Source organism: Quercus lobata, chromosome 11, assembly GCF_001633185.2.
Source record: "Quercus lobata isolate SW786 chromosome 11, ValleyOak3.0 Primary Assembly, whole genome shotgun sequence".
Classification (NCBI taxonomy): Eukaryota; Viridiplantae; Streptophyta; class Magnoliopsida; order Fagales; family Fagaceae; genus Quercus; species Quercus lobata.
Window position 1 is genome coordinate 5,575,874 of NC_044914.1, and position 18,128 is coordinate 5,594,001.

Sequence of the window (18,128 nt, forward strand, 5' to 3'; positions counted from 1 at the left end):
TATTTGTGATGAAAGCTTTAGATAGAGATAGTTTTAAGACCAAAACTTTTTGTATTTTCCCTATTTTGGGTTGAGTAATAAAGAAGAAAGGAGTAGTCATAAAAAGTTTCTCTTAAGAATTAATTTTACCTTTTGTCTTCTTCCTATCAAAGCAATAGTGTTACTGGCTTTTCTAAGAATCCCAACACTTCCTTAATGACAATTTGTTAAAGGAAATTGGACAAAATGCCTTAATTGAATAATTTTGAAACTTAAAGGACTTAATTAAATGAAAAAGGTAAAGTTAATGAACTTAATGGGTGCACTCTACATTTTAGCCTTTAAAAAAAAAAAAAAAAAAAGGAATAAGATACATTAACTAGATTCAAATCCTTCTTCTCAAAAAAGTAAATAAATAAATAAAAAGATTAAAATCCTCCTCCCTTATTTGTTGTTAGAAAAAGAAAAAATAGAAAATAAAAATCTCTCATAATTTCTGCTATAGTCCTTACTCAATCTTTTATCAACTGCCTTTTTCAACTAACAGAAGATGATGAGAATTATAAACAATTTCTAGTCTACACTAAAGAACAAAGACTTGACATTTTTTTTTTGTCAAGTGAAATTTAAAACAAAAGTGATTCTATTCTAGCATCTTAACTAGTTTAAATTGTGAGCAGTATTCTTTCTTCAGTTTAGTCAAGAGCTTTGTAGTTTAATATAACTATTTTATTAGGAAAATAAAAGTAAATATTTCTCCTCCACATGTTAGGAAAATTAAAATTAAAATTTCTCCCAAATTTCAACCGTAGTACTTACTCCTTAAGTCTATTCCAACCGCTTTTTTGGGCAAGAGAAGACAGTGAGATATAAGCAACTTGTAGTTGTAGTCTACACTAGGGACAAAGACTTTACTTATTTTTTGCGATGTTAGACTCACGAAAGTCTGGAGCAGCATGTCTGGCATAAGTCACTTTTGCATTCAAATCATGATTTCCAACTTTGTGATGCAGAGAAGAAATGAAGGCAGATTCACCATAAATAGTTAGATAAACAGGGCATCCCACATCCCTTTACTGAATTCTCACCCAAAGTAGGTTCAAACGAAGTTATGGGACGTCCTAGCAAGAGTAACTTCTTGTCTGTCCTTTGTTGCCTTTGTTTAAACATAGGCGTTGTCGCTGTAGACACAATCAGATCTTCTCAATCCATCAAAGACTCTGACTACATGATCTCCAATGGAAGTGTTTTCAAGCTGGGATTCTTCAGCCCAGTAAATTCTACCAACCGCTACCTAGGGATATGGTATAGCAACATTTCTGCATTCACAGTTGTATGGGTAGCAAACAGGCAGAAACCCCTCAAGGATTCTTCTGGAGTTCTTACTATATCTGAGGACGGCAACCTTGTAGTATTAAATGGACAAAAGGAGATTCTTTGGTCATCAAATGTTAACAACTCTGTAGCCAATTCAAGCGCCCAGCTTTTAGATTCGGGGAACCTTGTCTTAAAAGAAAACACTACAGGGACAATCCTATGGGAAAGTTTTAACAATCCTTCTCATATAATGTTACCCGAGATGAAACTTAGTACTAATGAAAGAACAGGTGAGAAAGTGAAGTTGACATCATGGAAAGGCCCTTCTGATCCATCCATTGGAAGCTTCTCTGCCGGAGTTTCTGGTCAAAGTCTTACTCAGGCATTCACTTGGAAAGATGGTAGACCACATTTCCGCAGTGGTCCATGGAATGGTCGGAAGTTTATTGGATCACCAAGATATCCTCAATTTCATGACAAATATGGTGTCGTACAAAACCAAGATGGTTCTTATTTAATTCAATTTCTTGCCTTTCATTCTTCACACATTGTCCTGACTACGCAAGGAAATACAGAGGCAAGATATTGGGATAGTGAGAAGAAGGTTTGGGAGGTTGAGTGGAAAGCTATGCTCAGTGCGTGTGATGTTTATGGTACGTGTGGTGCATTTGGAAGCTGTAATTCAATGAGTTCGCCAATTTGCAGTTGTTTAGAGGGGTTTGAGCCAAAGAACACCGAAGAGTGGAATAGAGAAAATTGGACTAGTGGATGTGAGAGGAGGACACCGTTGCAGTGTGGGACGGTGACTACCAGGAGTGAAGCCGACAAAATGGATGAGTTTTTGAAACTGAACATGATGAAGGTGCCAGACTTTGCAGAATGGTCAGTTGCTCAGGAAGATGATTGCAGGCAGCAGTGTTTACAGAATTGTTCTTGTATAGCTTATGCATTTGATTCAAGCTCAGGTTGTATGACATGGACTCAAAGCTTAATGGACACACAGAAAATCTCTAACGGCAGTGGATTTGATCTTTATATTCGTGTTGCTCATTCGGAACTCGGTGAGTTTTTTGCTTTCTGTCAAAATTTTATCTTATGCTTCAAATCATGCACCCATAACACCCCCTTCCCCCCACCCCTAAGCTAATGAAATCATTGTAAAATAAAATTTATTTGACCTCCAAATGGAATTTTAAACATTCAAAAAAAACATAATTATGATTTTCTGATTTACAGATACGAAGGGAGATGTGAGGAAAATTGTCACTATTACAGTGATTATAGGAACGATTTTTATTTCAATCTTCGCGTACTTATTGTGGAGGTGGATGGCTAAACACAAAGGTAATATTCAGACTAGAACTAAAACAATGTACTAGGAAATGTTACTATAAATTAGAGTATACTCACAAATGTAATGGAAATCAGCTAGGAGAAAGAAAGCGAGGGGGATGTTAATGTTAAACAGAGAAGTACGTAAAAAATTTCCAGGTGAAGACACAATTGGAGACAATCTGAACCAAGTTAAAGTCCAGGAGCTACCATTATTCGATTTTGTGAAGCTAGCAAGTGCAACAAACAACTTCCATGAATGTAACAAGCTTGGGCAGGGTGGATTTGGTCCCGTATACAGAGTAATGGTTGCTCTTTTAGAGTTTCTTGTCTGATAATGTGAATATGGACTTAACGATTTGATGTTTGTTTGTAGGGAAAATTGTCAAATGCACAAGAAATTGCAATAAAAAGACTTTCCAAAACTTCTGGACAAGGGTTGGAAGAGTTTATGAATGAGGTGGTAGTAATTTCTAAACTCCAACATTGGAATCTTGTTAGGCTCCTTGGCTGTTGTGTCGAAGGAGAAGAGAGGATGCTAATCTATGAATACATGCCAAACAAAAGTCTAGATGCATTTCTCTTCGGTTAGTTAATTTTGTTATCATTTCTTATTACAAAAATATTTTACATTATTTTTTGACAAAAAATTGTGGACAAAAGTAGTGTATTTTGATACAATCAAACAATATTCATTGTTATGGTACTTCACATGAAATAGTTTTTTGATGACTTCAACCAAATGAACTTCTTCTTCATGTTCGTTCACCTAGTAAGTTTATTAACCCTTATTTTCTTTCTCTTGTTTCTTCTATTTAAATTCAATAGATTCACCCAAAGAAATATTGCTAGATTGGAGAAAACGCTTTCACATTATAGAAGGAATTGGTCGAGGCCTGCTATATCTTCATAGAGATTCTAGACTAAGAATTATTCATAGAGATCTAAAGGCAAGTAACATCTTGTTGGATAAAGATATAAATCCAAAAATATCAGATTTTGGTATGGCCCGAATTTTTAGAAGTAATGAAGACCAAGCCAATACTAATAGGGTGGTTGGAACTTAGTAAGTACCTTTCAAATTAGCCAATTCAATTAGATACTAATACTGTTAGAGATGACAAGATTTGGTTGTGTTTTGTTGAAATTTAGTGGCTATATGTCTCTTGAATATGCAATGGAAGGACGATTTTCAGAAAAATCCGACATCTTCAGCTTTGGAGTGTTGTTACTAGAGATACTTAGTGGAAGAAGAAACTCTAGCTTTTATCATGATGAGCAATCCATGAGTCTTTTAGAACATGCAAGTCATCCTTATCTCATTCCCTTACCTTTTACAACCTCCAATGCTTATTTCTTTTAAGTTTTATTATTGATGCTAAGAATTTCAATACTCTATTTATGTTTTCAGGCATGGAAATTGTGGAAAGTAGACAACATTGTGGCCTTAATAGACCCAATGATATCTGAACCATGCTATGAAATGGAGATTTTGAGATGCATACATGTTGGACTGTTGTGTGTGCAAGAATTTGCCAAAGATAGGCCAACTACATCTACTGTAAATTCCATGCTTAAAAGTGAGATTGCTGATCTTCCCTGTCCAAAGAAACCAGCATTTACTGAAAGGCAGATTGGGTTAAATACATAGTCCCCTAAACTTAGCCAAAGAAAATGCTCAGTTAACAATGTTACAATTACAATGATTCAAGGTCGATAGGCAGCATTTGTTATTGACATCATCATCTTGGGATTTCATATTCATTTTGAACACTTTCCCAAGAATCTCATATGGTGTAAATACTGCCTTCTCTATTACCTTTTCAATGTCCACTTGTTAGTCCAATCTAAGAAGAAAAATACCATTAAACCATATTCTCTTCTTGGTACTCTTAAAATGCTAATTTTATGGCACCTATAAAGACCATGTTTTGTTGACTTTATTTCATACCAATTTTATTTGTAAATCTTCTTAATTTTGATTGGAGATTGCAATTTATTGGGGTAGATTTACTTGAGCGGTTGATTGCAATATATTGGGGCAGATTTACTTGAGCGGGTGAGCCCATGCTACTGCTGTTGAGTAGTTCAAGTTGCCCTTGCGAGCTGCATCCTAGGTTGTAAGGTGGACATGTGGCAGAGAAAGGAAGCATTCGTATTTATGAAGTCGCAACCTGCTCGAGGACAAACTTCCAGCACTACATTCTTATCCGCAACCATCTCATTCTTATCCAAAAAAACAACGCAAGAGAGCTAGAGAGAAAACTCTATAGAGCAGATTGTGAACCTTTGTGAGAGTTTATTGTGATCATCCTTTGAGAGAGAGAGAACCCATATTCCTTGAGTGAATCCATAGCCTTTTTTCATCTCTTTCCCTCTCACCATTTCCATATCTTCAGAAGTGATTTTCCAAACACTCCATGTTACCTTTGAGTGATATTCCTTGAGTGATTGGTGCTGGAAATTAATAGAGAATCTACAGCACATATCCAAGAGATCTTGGTGGCTTACTGTTGCTGCTCAATGCATGGACTCCAATACAAGGTGAAGAAAGGACTTGAATAAGTTGGGTTATAGCTGGAGCTAGGAGGGCTCAAGTACTAGGGGAACTTTAGGCTTGGATGGTCTTTAGGAAACCAGCATTGCAACTATTCACTAGTGGAGATTCAATGGTGGTGCTTAGAAGAGGTTTGTCATCAGGAACTCTGATTTTCTTTTCAATAACACATCAGGTGTTATTTTTGGCTTGCTTCCCTTCTTTTATTCTGCACTTTATATTGCTTTATATTCATTTATTGCTATTTGAATATGCATGCAATGCAATGAAAATTGGTTAATCACTTATATTAAGCATTAATTGTTAATTTAGGGTAAAAGTGATTGACTTAAAATTGGTTAGCTGGGGTTTAATTATTTGCTAAGAGTATCAATAGCAATTTCTCAGCACCTACCAATAACAAATGAACATTCTTATTAATTTGAAAGAGCATCTGCCACAAAATAGACAGCATACTTTTCTGGGGTGGTTTTAGCCATTTATGGGGTTTTAGCCATTTAGATAGGCACCTATACCCAAGTAGTTGAAGGTCTTGGCCTCAGAAGAACTGATGATCTAAATAAAGCCTTGGCCTCTAAGTTTGGTTGATCAGTAGCTTCTAATGCAGACAAGACGTGGGTTCATCTCCCCAAATTCAAATATCTTCAAGACTGAAGAAATCAACTGCTCCCAACTAGAAAGGAATTCACAACTCAATTCCATTGCTTAACAATAACAAGGGTCTGTCTGTACCACCGCATTGGATAAGCCTCAAATACCAATATATATATATGGACTGATCCATGGGTCCATATAATCCCAGAAATCAACCATCTAGCAGATCTCATCTTCCCTGCTTCATTGCAATGGAACAATGACTTCTTTGCAAATTTATTTATTTATTTATTTTTGACTCCAATACAGCCATCCACGTACAAAAAATCCATATTCCATCAACCCCATATGAAGTTTCATCATCTGGATCCCTAAAATAAAAGAGTCATTGAAAAGATTTTTGCATCTTCCCCTGCTCAAGCCAACGCTAAGGGCTGCCTTACTCTTGGCCTCCATTGCTGCAAATCAAGGATGAAATCCATTCTCCTTGAAGGTGATGCCAAAGTTGTAATTGATGCGCTGATATCAAGCCCATCTTGTGCTCAGGATGGTCCATTCGAACGCTCATTTAATGGTCTGCCCCACGATAGGGCATGTTGGACTATGCAGAATTGAATAAATATTTCTTTTGAATCATTTATTTAAATTTATGCTTCTACCCAACCCAAGAACTTTCTTTTCAAAGTTCATGTGGATGGTTGAGGAAGAAGGATATCCCCAACAAAAGTGATAGTTCGCAATCCTACTCTCATTTAAAACATCTCGGTATGAGAACCATTGACATGCAAGCGCAATGCCATGTTGTAAGTAGAAGACGTATTATAAGACAATATTCTATGATGATAGGCTTTTACATTGTATTGTGACCAAATCCAATACTCAAAACAAGTATGACCGCAACAAGGAGAGAGAGCTTAAGACTCACACCCATGGCATTCTTAGCCCGAATGGGAAGGCCTGCTCCCAACTCATTTGACACCCTTGTGCTGTCCCAATAAGTGTAATATTTTTTCAATATTTGGAACATACTGGAGAAAGGACAAAGTTTTCCTATAAACAGTTTTGAAGAATATCTTCCCACAAGTTATGTGGCATTTAGATGACCATCCACATATGCTAAATTGCTTCATTAAATCATTTGAACAAGTCATATAACTGGTAAAAAAATTTGTGACTAGGTACATGTTGATGGTGATTTCAAAGGCCACATTTATATTGGGTTGGAGGAATTTTCCTTCAAGTTCTGCCCACTGCAAATAAAAATAAAAATGCAGACCTTAAAAAGAATAAGACAACTTAAGAAAAGGTATTATTCCAACTAACCTTACTGCAGCATTGAGACCATATGAGAACATGTAAGCAATAGCTTCTGTATTCACGCTGAAGTTTTAATCCAGAAAAGAATTATTAAAGCAAAAAGATCAGGTCTGTAACTGGTATAGCCAGGGAAAAGGACAGTGAAACTTACCAAATAGAAATCAATGAAGTGGTTGTTTTTGAGTTTTTCAACAGTCCCGCTAAGAAAACCAGAATCTCGAAAGCCCATTGCTCCAAACTAGCAAAAATTCTTAATTACGGGACTTGTAATATTTATAAGGTCATGTCTGTGCTTATGATAACCTGGTAGATCAAAATATTATCATGCTTAAATGACTTGATGCCAGAACCCCTTGGTTGATACCATGTCTTAGTGTTCAATTTATCTCTTGTGGTGATTTTAGTCACAATGCTAATTTCAATATGGACCAGGTTCTTTTAGCCCGTCTAATTTCAGATCAGTTTAGAATTTCCTTTATTCATGGTGTATCACTAATATAAAGAATAATTTCTAAATTTAAACCTCTTCATCAAGCATTGGTGAGTGTTTGTTCATATTTCTATCTTATCAAAACTTCCTCATATCTTGTCATTCTAAAATATATTCCAATATAGAAAATAAGGCTATGTCAAATTTTAGGTTTGAAAAAAAAATTATTAAGAATAGTGGACACAATAGGATTAAAATCACACTTACCATGCCATTGCTGCAGAGGGTAGGGCTAGTTTCAAGTCTGTAGGAATGTATTGGAATGATTCCAATGAAAATCCCTCCCATGTACGCTCAAATTTCTCTGAACAAGTCAAATAGATGGCCAACATAAGGACTGACAGTCATAATGAAACCAAAGCTGCCACTGCTGCTCCCACAAAACTGAGAGATGTCCAGTGTACTAAAGCATATGCAATTTCAACATGAATAACCAATGGTAGTCCTGTGACTATGACCAGGGGCCACACAATAGATTGTGACTGAAGAAACCTCAAGATGTTTTGCAGGAAGCCATATGCAAATAACCCAGGAACGAGAAACCTTATATAGAGAGCGGCCATCTTTGCAATGTCAGTATCTTGATGAAGTAAGATCAGTATGGGTTCTGTATAGAACCAGATGATGGTTGTGATGATAGCGAAAGGGATAGATATGATATAAGAGGCTTGTAAATGAATCCCAACATTCTTTATTCTGTTGCTCCAAATCCTTGCCCACAAAGTGTTTCATGACATCCACTTAACCCAATCTAGAATGAAAAACAAATAATTATAATGTAAGAGTCAACTGTGGAGCATCATTGAAAGGTTAGCCTGCAATTGTTTGTCAATGTTCATTTAGAGAAGGAGTTGAAAGAGGAGCATGAGAACTTTTAGATCAAATCAGCGGATTGGAAATTGGAGGATGATTTAACATAAACATTCTGAAAGATTGAGCGCAAAAGTTCTAAAAATATTTAATGGTGCTAGCTTGGTCAGCTGCTATATATAATATTTGGTTGTAAAGAAATATACTAGAGTTTACGGAAACAATATTAGAACTGAAGTGGATGTTGTGAAGAACAAGACTTAAATGCCAGGAGGATTGCCTATGAAGATCAGTTACACTATTCAAAATAGATGCCTTTGTTGAATTTGGATATCCAGTGTCCATATATATGCTTCATCATTGATCCAGCTAGGCTAATATGTTGTTAGTACTTGCCAAAAAAACCTGCTGTTAACTTGTATCAGAGCTTTTGCTTTGCTTTCTTTTTCTTTGCAGCCAGGCTGTGAGTGTCTTTTGTTCTGCTATAGCAAAATTAATGGCTTTTGAAAGAAAGTTCTGAATTTATATTACCTTCATAAAACAAAGAGAAATAATCCCTAATACTGAATACATATAGTACTGAAATAATGTGTTACAACTTTTGGGAACTGGGTGTGGGATATAGTTAGAATTACTAAGAACAGAGAAGTCTATGGTGTGACCATGAATATAGCTTTTAGAGTTGAAGTGGCTTAAAATTTATTTGACAAGTTTAATACGCAACAGGTTGGGGGTTTAACTGAAAATGTTAAAGAGGCAAAAAGAGAACGTGACGAGGTGCAATTGGGGCTGTTTAATTATCCTGGTCAAAAGCAGAACACTGCCATAAAAGCGGAAAAATATCATTGCTGTGACTTTGAGAAATGCTAAGGCCACTTGAGACAGAAAGCAAGAGTTAGGTGGCTTAATTTAGGTGATCAAAACAGCTCAGATTCACAGAGTGATGAGGATTAGAGGCATTCAGAATTCAATTCAGTGTTTGTTAGGAGATGATGTAAACAAGATTGAAGATGTGTTGAAGTTTTTGAATGATTGAGAGATTGAAAGAGAGACAGCAAAAAGCCTTTAATGGCTACATCTTTGCTACTAAGCACTTTATTTCACAATGAACCTAATGTAGGGATTATTTACTTCAAAACCTTAAGCTAAGCGTAGACTAACACATGGTTAGTTTGCTTGTTTTATAAGTACATGGGCCTTTTGGGCCATAATATGTCTAATAACATGTAACAGATTAGCGGTATGGCTGTGAATTTCCATCAAAATTTTCTTGGGCATTCCAGCAGAAATCGTAACAACTGTGGAGGGAAAGTTATCACAAATCCTTAATTACCAGCTCCCTGAGTCTCCGAGAGTGATTTACAGAAGGATGTTTCAACTGAGGAAATAAAATCTGCTTTGTGTTCTCTTAGTGGTTAGAAGTGCCCTGACCCCGATGGTTTTTATACTCATCTTTTCATATCTGCCTAGCCTATTATTGGAGAAGTAATTGAAGCTGTCCAAGGTTCATTTTTTATCTTGTAAGCTCATAAGAGAGGCCAATGCTACTATTTTTAACTCTAGTTTTAAGCCCCTCAAAATTGACTGGCTTTCTGAATATAGCCTGTTGCAATACAATATATTACTAAGATTTTAGCTAAGAGAATGATGTTATGTTTGAATGATTTTGTGAGCCCTTGACAAACTGCATTTATACCTGGATCTGTGACATTCATTATTGGATCCAAGAGCTGGTTAAAAAATAACCATAATATAAAAAACCTCATATAAACAAGGTTGGTAACAAAGATTCTATTGAGGCTAATAATCTGGTTGAGTGGAACATGCTGGCTGCCATTATGTGGTTCATATGGAGTCTATTTGAAACACTAGGCTCTATATGGGTTGCTTGGCTCCATGCCTATTTGTGAGACAGATTCACTTGCAAATTGATCTACCCTTCAACAAATAGGTACCCCCTGAAAATGACGATTTCTTCCATATAGCCACTGCCACTGAATCCCAGCCAACTAAGTGCGTCTCTTTCCCCTTAAAGAGCATCTCTTTGTGCTTAACGGATAAAAAGGTTGGGGAATCAGACACAAATGTAGACCCACACATCGACTGAAGCTGAAGAGGGACTTCCGCCTAATGATAAGTCAGAGAGCCCCCATGACTAAATTTGGATGGATGGAGCTGAATATGATCAATTCAAGCATCAATTCCATGCACCCGTAGCTGTCTAGCCAATGATACTGCTGCTTTTGTAAATATAATTAAAAACCTGCATGTTTACAAGAGCATATGATATTGCTGCTTTTGTAAATGGAATTTTGAAGGAGGCCGGCCAGTCTGTGTAAGTGCATGCACCCTCTTGTGTATTTTGGTACATTAATTGGGTATCAATATGGTTTTTCTATTCTTAAAATAATAATAATAATAATAATAAATAAATAAATAAATAAATAAATAAAAATGAAAAAGTAAGTATCCTATGTGAATTTCTATTCTCACCATGTAAATTGGATCTTCAAGTATAATTGGCAGGTTCAAATTAAGTACAACCAAGGTTTAATTTGAAAGCAAAAATACTATTTTGGTTCTTATATTTTGGGGTTACTTTCAATTTAGTAATTGCCAATTTGATCTTTATTATTTTCAATTTTCAGTAATTTGGTCTTTAACATTAACCCACTAACAAAACTTAACTGCTATCAAAATATAAGAACTAAATTGATAATGACCCCAAGATGATATTTTTCCCTAATTTGAATAAGTGTTGCAAAATTGAACAACATTTTTCTCTAAATTGATAATTTGGAGGAATCACCTCCAATCCATTTTCTGAGAAATTCATAAATCATCTATATATATATATATATATATGTATATATGTATATTAAATCTTTTTTCTTTTTTTTTTGAGAAGCCACACACCGTGGCAAAATTTTATTAAAAGCTTGGGAAATCAGAAGAAACAAAACACAAAATATCTGGTGGAACATCCTCCATCCAGACTAATACAAGAAAAAAAAACCTTGCCCTTTGGGCTAAGGCATGGGCCACAGAATTGTCCTATCTCCTTACATAAGAGAAGGACTTGGTTTGTAATAAACCTAACATAGACCAAATGTCTTTTACAATATGACCAACACTAGGCGACGAAAAAACTTCATTATCAAGAGCCTTAATGATAACTTTCGAATCTCCTTCGAACATTGACTGCTTAAATCCCAACTCCAAAGTAAATTGGACTGCCCTCCGCGCTGCCAACGCCTCCAATATTTCAACTGAATTGGGTTTTTGTATTCTTTCCAATAACGCTGCCATGACCTGACCTGCCTGATTTCTAACCACCACCCCCATCCCGACCTAATCAGATTCTAGAAACATCGCCCCGTCAAAATTAGTTTTCCACATCATAGCTTCTGTAGATGGTTTCCATTTTACATCTCGTGGCCTTGGAGCACAAATGGCCTGACTGTAGTGTTTCTGAAAATCAGTCATGTTTGTTTTTAAACCTCTTAAAACACAACCAAATTAACTTAGGTAATTAGCCAAGTAATTACTTAGTCAAATTATCAAGTCTAGGTTAACACAAATATCATATTATTGTAAAGTGCAGAAAATAAAGAACACAACAATATGATAACTCAGGAAAACCAAACTGGTAAAAAACCTGTTGAGGATTTAACCTAATTATCCTCAAGGTAAAACTGAATTCACTATGAAAGAATTGAAATTTACACAATAGCGACTTAGACCACTAAGATCCTATTGCTATCTCGAGTAGGAAACTTACTACCACAACCACGTGACAGCTCCGAGTCCACGAACTATTTCTTTCTTGAATTCCCAGCAAGCACAAGCACATCCGCTTGTGTATCTTTAAGCTCTTAAAGCAGCAATTGAATCGATCACCAAGTTCTTGACATAATCTTAAATCTTGGAAACCCTAAGTATGTGTGAAGGCAACCATCTCTTGATCTCACAAAAGATTCACATACACAGCATAAGGAGCAACCTAAAAACGTGGCTAGGGTTTTCCCTTTTATATTTAAGACATAACATAAAACCCTACACGTCAAACGGACTTGGGCTAAGTTGGAAATTCTGCAGAAAAAACAATCTGCACGACTTTCGATCGATCGAGTCTAATTCTTGATCGATCGAGCCAGGCAGATTTACATAGTAAATCCTGCAGAACACTCGATTCCAACTTTACATATAAACACACTTTAAGCAAGTCTAAAACAAAAACTAAAACGTTTTGATCATGGTTTGCCAACATTACAAATTGAAGTTCTAATACATTTAAACCTAAAGTCTTAGAACCCAACAGGTTAGAAGTGAGGCAGTAGAGTCCATGATCTTCCCAAGAGGCAAACATGATTCATTGCATCATTTTGTTCCGCCTGCACCAGATTGACCAAGCAACAAAAGCAAAGAGCTCCAACCACTTCGAGTGCTCCCCAACCAGCGATACCAAGTCCGAGAATGACACCACCGTTGGGAAATCTTTCCTCAACCACCCAAACCCCGATTCCCAGACTGTAAGAATGTTTTTGCAATACCATAGAGCATGCATCATATTTTCGTGCTCATTTCCACAAAGCTGGCAAGTTGGATCGTCTAGGACTTTCGCTTGGCTACGTTGGACTGTGTTGGTAGTGCTTCGGAACACGCTCGCCAGAGAAAATTTTTTATTTTATTTGGTACATTCATCTTCCAAAGCCGCTTCCAGAAGAGCTTTTTATTTGTCGTATCTGATACCGAAGCCTTCTCCATTTGCTCCCTTTCACACAGCAATTCATATCCAGTTTTAACAGAGTATTCACCGTCCCTACTTCTTGGCCAAATCAAACAATCAACTTGGTGAGTGAAACACAAAGGTATTGCCTTAATTTTCTCTGCTTCGAAAGGTAGGAAAAGATGATCAATCCATGCACAGTCCCAAGTCTTGGTATCTTAGTCTATCAAGGAAGATATACGCACATCACCTGGGGTAGCAAGCTGTGGTGCACCGATCCTGGAAGGGAATTTCCCAGGTAGCCACTTGTCCCAATAAACCCGGATTGTTAAGCCATCTTCCACTCTCCATAACATACCATCAGTTATGACTGATCTAGCCTTCAATACACTCTACCATGCATATGATCCGAAAGACTTTTTGGCATCAAACACCGTTCCAAAAGGAAAGTATTTGGCTATAAACACTCGATAAAACAGAGAATTTTGATCATGTAATAACCTCCACACCTGTTTTGCAAGCATGGCCTCATTAAATTTGACCAAGTCTTTAAAACCTAAACCTCCAAGCTCATTTGGCTGACACATGACCTCCCAACTTCTCCAATGAATTTTCCTTTGCTCTCCACGCTACCCCCACCAAAATTTCCTTATCAACATCTCAATATCATGGCATAGACCCACCGGAAGTTTAAAGCAAGACATTGCAAAGGTTGGAATGGCTTGGACCACCGCCTTCAAAAGAACCTCTCTACCCGCTTAGGATAATAGTTGCTCTTTCCAACCCTGTAACTTGTTCCACACGCATTCCTTGATATAATTTAGGCTCACTCTTTTATTTCTCCCAACCACCGCAAGCAACCCCAAATATTTCTCATACTCCTTAACCTCCAGGACCCCTAAAAAGTTTGATAATTCCACTTTCCTTTCCACCGAAACAGCTTTGCTAAAGAAAATTGTCGTCTTCCCTCTATTTATTTGTTGGCCAGAAGCTTTCTCATACAAGTTCAGAATGTCTTGAAGTGCAAGGAGATCACCCATCACCGCTCTACAAAAGATCAAAGTATCATCTGCAAAAAAGAGATGGCTAGTTCGTGGTCCATTCCTACACAACGAGAAACCCCTTATCTTGTCCTCCCTTACTACTCCCTGAATCAACCGATTTAACCCTTCAGAACACAATAGGAAGAGATAAGGTGAGAGGGGGTCACCTTGTCTTATTCCTCTAGATGGTTTTATCTCACCCTTTGGTTCCCTATTCACCAAAATTGAGAAAGACACCATACTAATACACTCCATAACTAACTTCACCCAACTTGCACCAAAGCCCATTTTCTCCACAATTTTTTTAAGGAAACTCCACTCAACTAGGTCATACGCCTTACTCATATCAAGCTTCAACGCCATAAACCCTAAACTCTTTGCTTTCTGAATTTTCATATGATGAAGAGTTTCAAATGCCACCAAAATGTTGTCAGAAATTGCTTTTTTTTTTTTTACTAGAAAGAACTTTGCGAGTCCGAGATCAGATTTGGTAAAATTCTTTTTAACCTGTTTGCAATAACCTTGGATACAAGTTTGTAAAGAATATTACACAAAGATATAGGGCGATATTCAAATACAAGAGTAGGGCTTTTTACCTTAGGAATTAAGGTGATAAAAGTTTTATTTATAGACGGAGGAATAGAACCTGTATTTAAGCAACTTAACACCACCGCTGATACATCATCCCCAACGGTTTGCCAATAATGTTGGAAGAACATTGGAGGCATGCCATTGGGGCCCGGCACCTTAAGAGCTTCCATCTGGTGCAAAGCTTTATCCACTTCAACCCTTGTGTATTCCTCTTGGAGCATATCATTCATCTCGGGTGTAATAAAGGGTGGGATGTCAGCCACGGCCTGATCTATACTGCATGGGTTAGCCGACTCAAATAATCCTTGATAGTACCCAATTAGGACCTGTGCAATATCCTCCTCTTCCATGCAGCGCTGCCCCTCTGAATCCATCAGCTCACATATTTTATTCCGCCTATATCTTTGTGTCGCCCGACTATGAAAGTACTGTGTGTTTTTATCTCCTTCATGCAACCAAAGGGCTCTAGACCTCTGCTTCCACATCTTTTCTTCTTTCACCGGTAGCTCTTTTATTCCCTTCTTTAATTTCAACACCCCCTCCATTGTACCCCCTGATCGCAACCTCCTCCGCTTTCCTTAATTTTTTCTGTTTTTTTCTTTTAACTGTTTTGTCACGTTCCCAAATGACTCAACAAAAGCAAACGATATTATATTCACATCAATTAGCAAACAAATTTTATTGATAGCGTCACGTCCAATCTGCAGCTGTGCATGGAATGGGTGGCAATAAATAGTCCACGAGATGTCTAGCTAGTTCGAATCATCCCATCCACAAATAAAGTGTTTGAACGTGCGTTATGGTCAAGTTCACGTACAATTGAACCTTCATAGTGTAATTTAGGATTTTAGGGCTGTTTGGTAAGAAATTTTTAATAATGTTGTTTAAGTGTAGTAGAAATACATGTTGTGCTGTTTAAATACTAAAAATTGTTGTTTAAATAACAATACCAAATAGGCCCTAGAATTTTTTGATACCATTCAATTATTGTCGCATACTTTTCCTCGTAAATATTAAACTTGTGAGTACTATGAACATAAATTATTAACTAAATAAAACAAATTTTATAATACTAGAAATTCTACTTTAAACATTGGAAAAATAATAATATTTTTTATATAGATATTCCAGCGGTTGTTGATAAGCAAGTCCAATAATTAGAGGTAAGACTGAAATTCGAAAGTTATCACGAACAAAGGAGCAATCATATAAAGTTTCTTTTAAGCATTATTTTTACTTTTTTTTCTTCTTCCTATCAGTATAATTCCGTTTATCAAACCAAAAGTACTGTTACTGGCTTTTCTAAGCATCCCAGCACTTCTTTTTTTGAGCAAAATTTGGGTCTTGACCCTACTGAAATGGATAATGAGTGGTAGATGCTTCTCAAAGATCTACCATGGAGCCAAGGAATGGTATCACCATTATATTTTCCTCTCAAAAGCTCCCCTATTCATTTTAGGTAATGATTCCTGAAACTAGATTTATTGGTTGGCAACATGTTAATTTTACTTTTCGGGGACAAACAATATATACTTTGTTGGGTTTGACAGATAATTGATATTCATTTTTTTTTTCCCCTGTTGAACTTCAGGTTTGGTTTTAAGACATAGCCTGGTCGATTATGCAGTGGTGTCCATTAATGAGAGATAGGACAAAATTTTGGAAGTTATCACGAAGACATTCGTAGTTATACCAAGTTACTTTTCAGCATAATTTTTGTTTTATCTTCTTCCTATCAGCATAAATCAGTTTGCCAAACCAAAATTTTACTTTCTTGCTTTTCTAAAAATCCTAAGCCCCTATTATAACTTCACAAAAATTACACATTTTTTGAATCATTGATTACTATTAGATCTAAGGGTCAAAAAACACTCATAGTAATATCATTATTACTTCCTAGAAATTAATAATTTAGACATTAACTCTTTTTATTAAAGGAAAAAATAAATAAATAAATAAATAAGATGATGACAAATGCTAAAATAGATTGTTAAGCAATATCTTAAGAGCTCTTGTTAGTATGACCCTTTAATCATTTCCTTTTACATTGTATACTTTTCCATATGATTCGGACCATGCTCCCAATATGTTTTGCGAAAATGTATTATATTAGATATTCTGAAAAAGCACTATTCAGCCTTTAGACCCCTAGCACGATTTACTATCCTAACATGTTCATTTGGATAAACTGGACAAAAAAATGACATATAAGCTTAAATAATAAAACACTTTCAATATAGATAATACTACAACAATTTAAAAAAAAACAAAAGCAAAAACAAAAACAAAACAAAACAAAACAAAAAAAGTTTGTTTATGTATATCCACTGCAACTTCAAGCACCGTTATGATTTTCAAATGAAATCCATCATATGTCATTTATGAGAGGAAGAAGATGATGACATGGAGGAGAGTGGAGAGTTAATGCTTAGTTTTTTTTTTTTTTTTTTTTTTAAACTTTAATAAGAAGAGTTAATGCTTAAATCACTAATTTCTAGGAAGTAATAATAATATTATTATGAGTGTTTTTTGACTCTTAGATCTAATAGTAATCAATGATCAAAAAAATTTATAATTCTTGTGAAGTTATATCGAGTGTAACTTGGTGCAAATTTTTTTTTTTTAATATTCATTATTAGGTTGTTTAAGTTTACTAATCATGTTCATTACTACAACTATGTGAACAAATATGGTTGATGTCATTGCACGTATATACAACATATATATAAATATTGAATAACTCTTTTTTACGAAAGATAGGGAAAAATACACCTAAAACAGGGTATAATTCCTCTTAAAAATAGTGTGTGAGAGATATTTTACCTTAGAAATAGAACTTTAGGCAACAAATATGTTTGACCATGGCTCTTCTCGATCAGTCCTGGTTGTGGTTTATGGTTTTTCCAATAAAACCCTTTTTCTGTACGAGGCTTGTTGCGACTCCAATTATGTCTAGCTGCCATTAAAACTCGAAGAATAATTCCAGAGGAGCTCCCGTCTGGTTTGTGGAGTTTGTAACAGGAGAGACCATAGCCAAACAAGAATAGCAAAAGATTTGCTACCATCAGCAAGGCGGAAACTCCGAAGGCCATTTCCCATCCATGTAGAATTTGGAAGGGAAACGAGAGCAATAGTGGCTCCAGAAAACCTGGCAACTCGCCACAAAATATCTGTACGATCATCTATTTCTTCCTGCTTTTCTTCTGTTGGATTTTCTACCTCATCACTCAATTGATCAGCAAGAAAGGCTCTTTGAGGTGGGTCCTGACCAGCCATACCCACTACTAGAATCACCGCTGCAGCATAGAACACGTTAATCTCTCCAGTTGGACTAAGGTACTTAGCTGAGCACCATAAGAGCATCAATCC

At 36.1% G+C, this 18,128-nt stretch overlaps 2 protein-coding genes and 1 pseudogene across 2 annotated transcripts; 1 reads left to right on the forward strand and 2 right to left on the reverse strand.

Moving 5' to 3' along the window:
• The first annotated feature begins 956 nt into the window (after positions 1-956).
• LOC115967891 (G-type lectin S-receptor-like serine/threonine-protein kinase SD1-13) lies at positions 957-4,561 on the forward strand. Its single transcript, XM_031087038.1, has 7 exons — positions 957-2,357; positions 2,533-2,640; positions 2,725-2,930; positions 3,005-3,215; positions 3,457-3,694; positions 3,781-3,931; positions 4,040-4,561. Exons 1-7 carry the CDS (start codon positions 1,091-1,093, stop codon positions 4,277-4,279), a joined length of 2,421 nt encoding a protein of 806 aa, XP_030942898.1. The 5' UTR covers positions 957-1,090; the 3' UTR covers positions 4,280-4,561.
• Positions 4,562-6,892: 2,331 nt separating this feature from the next.
• On the reverse strand, positions 6,893-11,741 carry LOC115966319 (annotated as a pseudogene).
• A 1,027-nt stretch (positions 11,742-12,768) lies between these two features.
• LOC115966320 lies at positions 12,769-15,304 on the reverse strand. The gene is made up of 5 exons (XM_031085571.1): positions 14,765-15,304; positions 13,956-14,552; positions 13,635-13,754; positions 13,376-13,517; positions 12,769-12,926 (listed from the first exon to the last, which is right to left on the reverse strand). The coding sequence occupies exons 1-5, from the start codon at positions 15,302-15,304 to the stop codon at positions 12,769-12,771; spliced, it is 1,557 nt and encodes a 518-aa protein (XP_030941431.1).
• Positions 15,305-18,128: the final 2,824 nt, after the last annotated feature.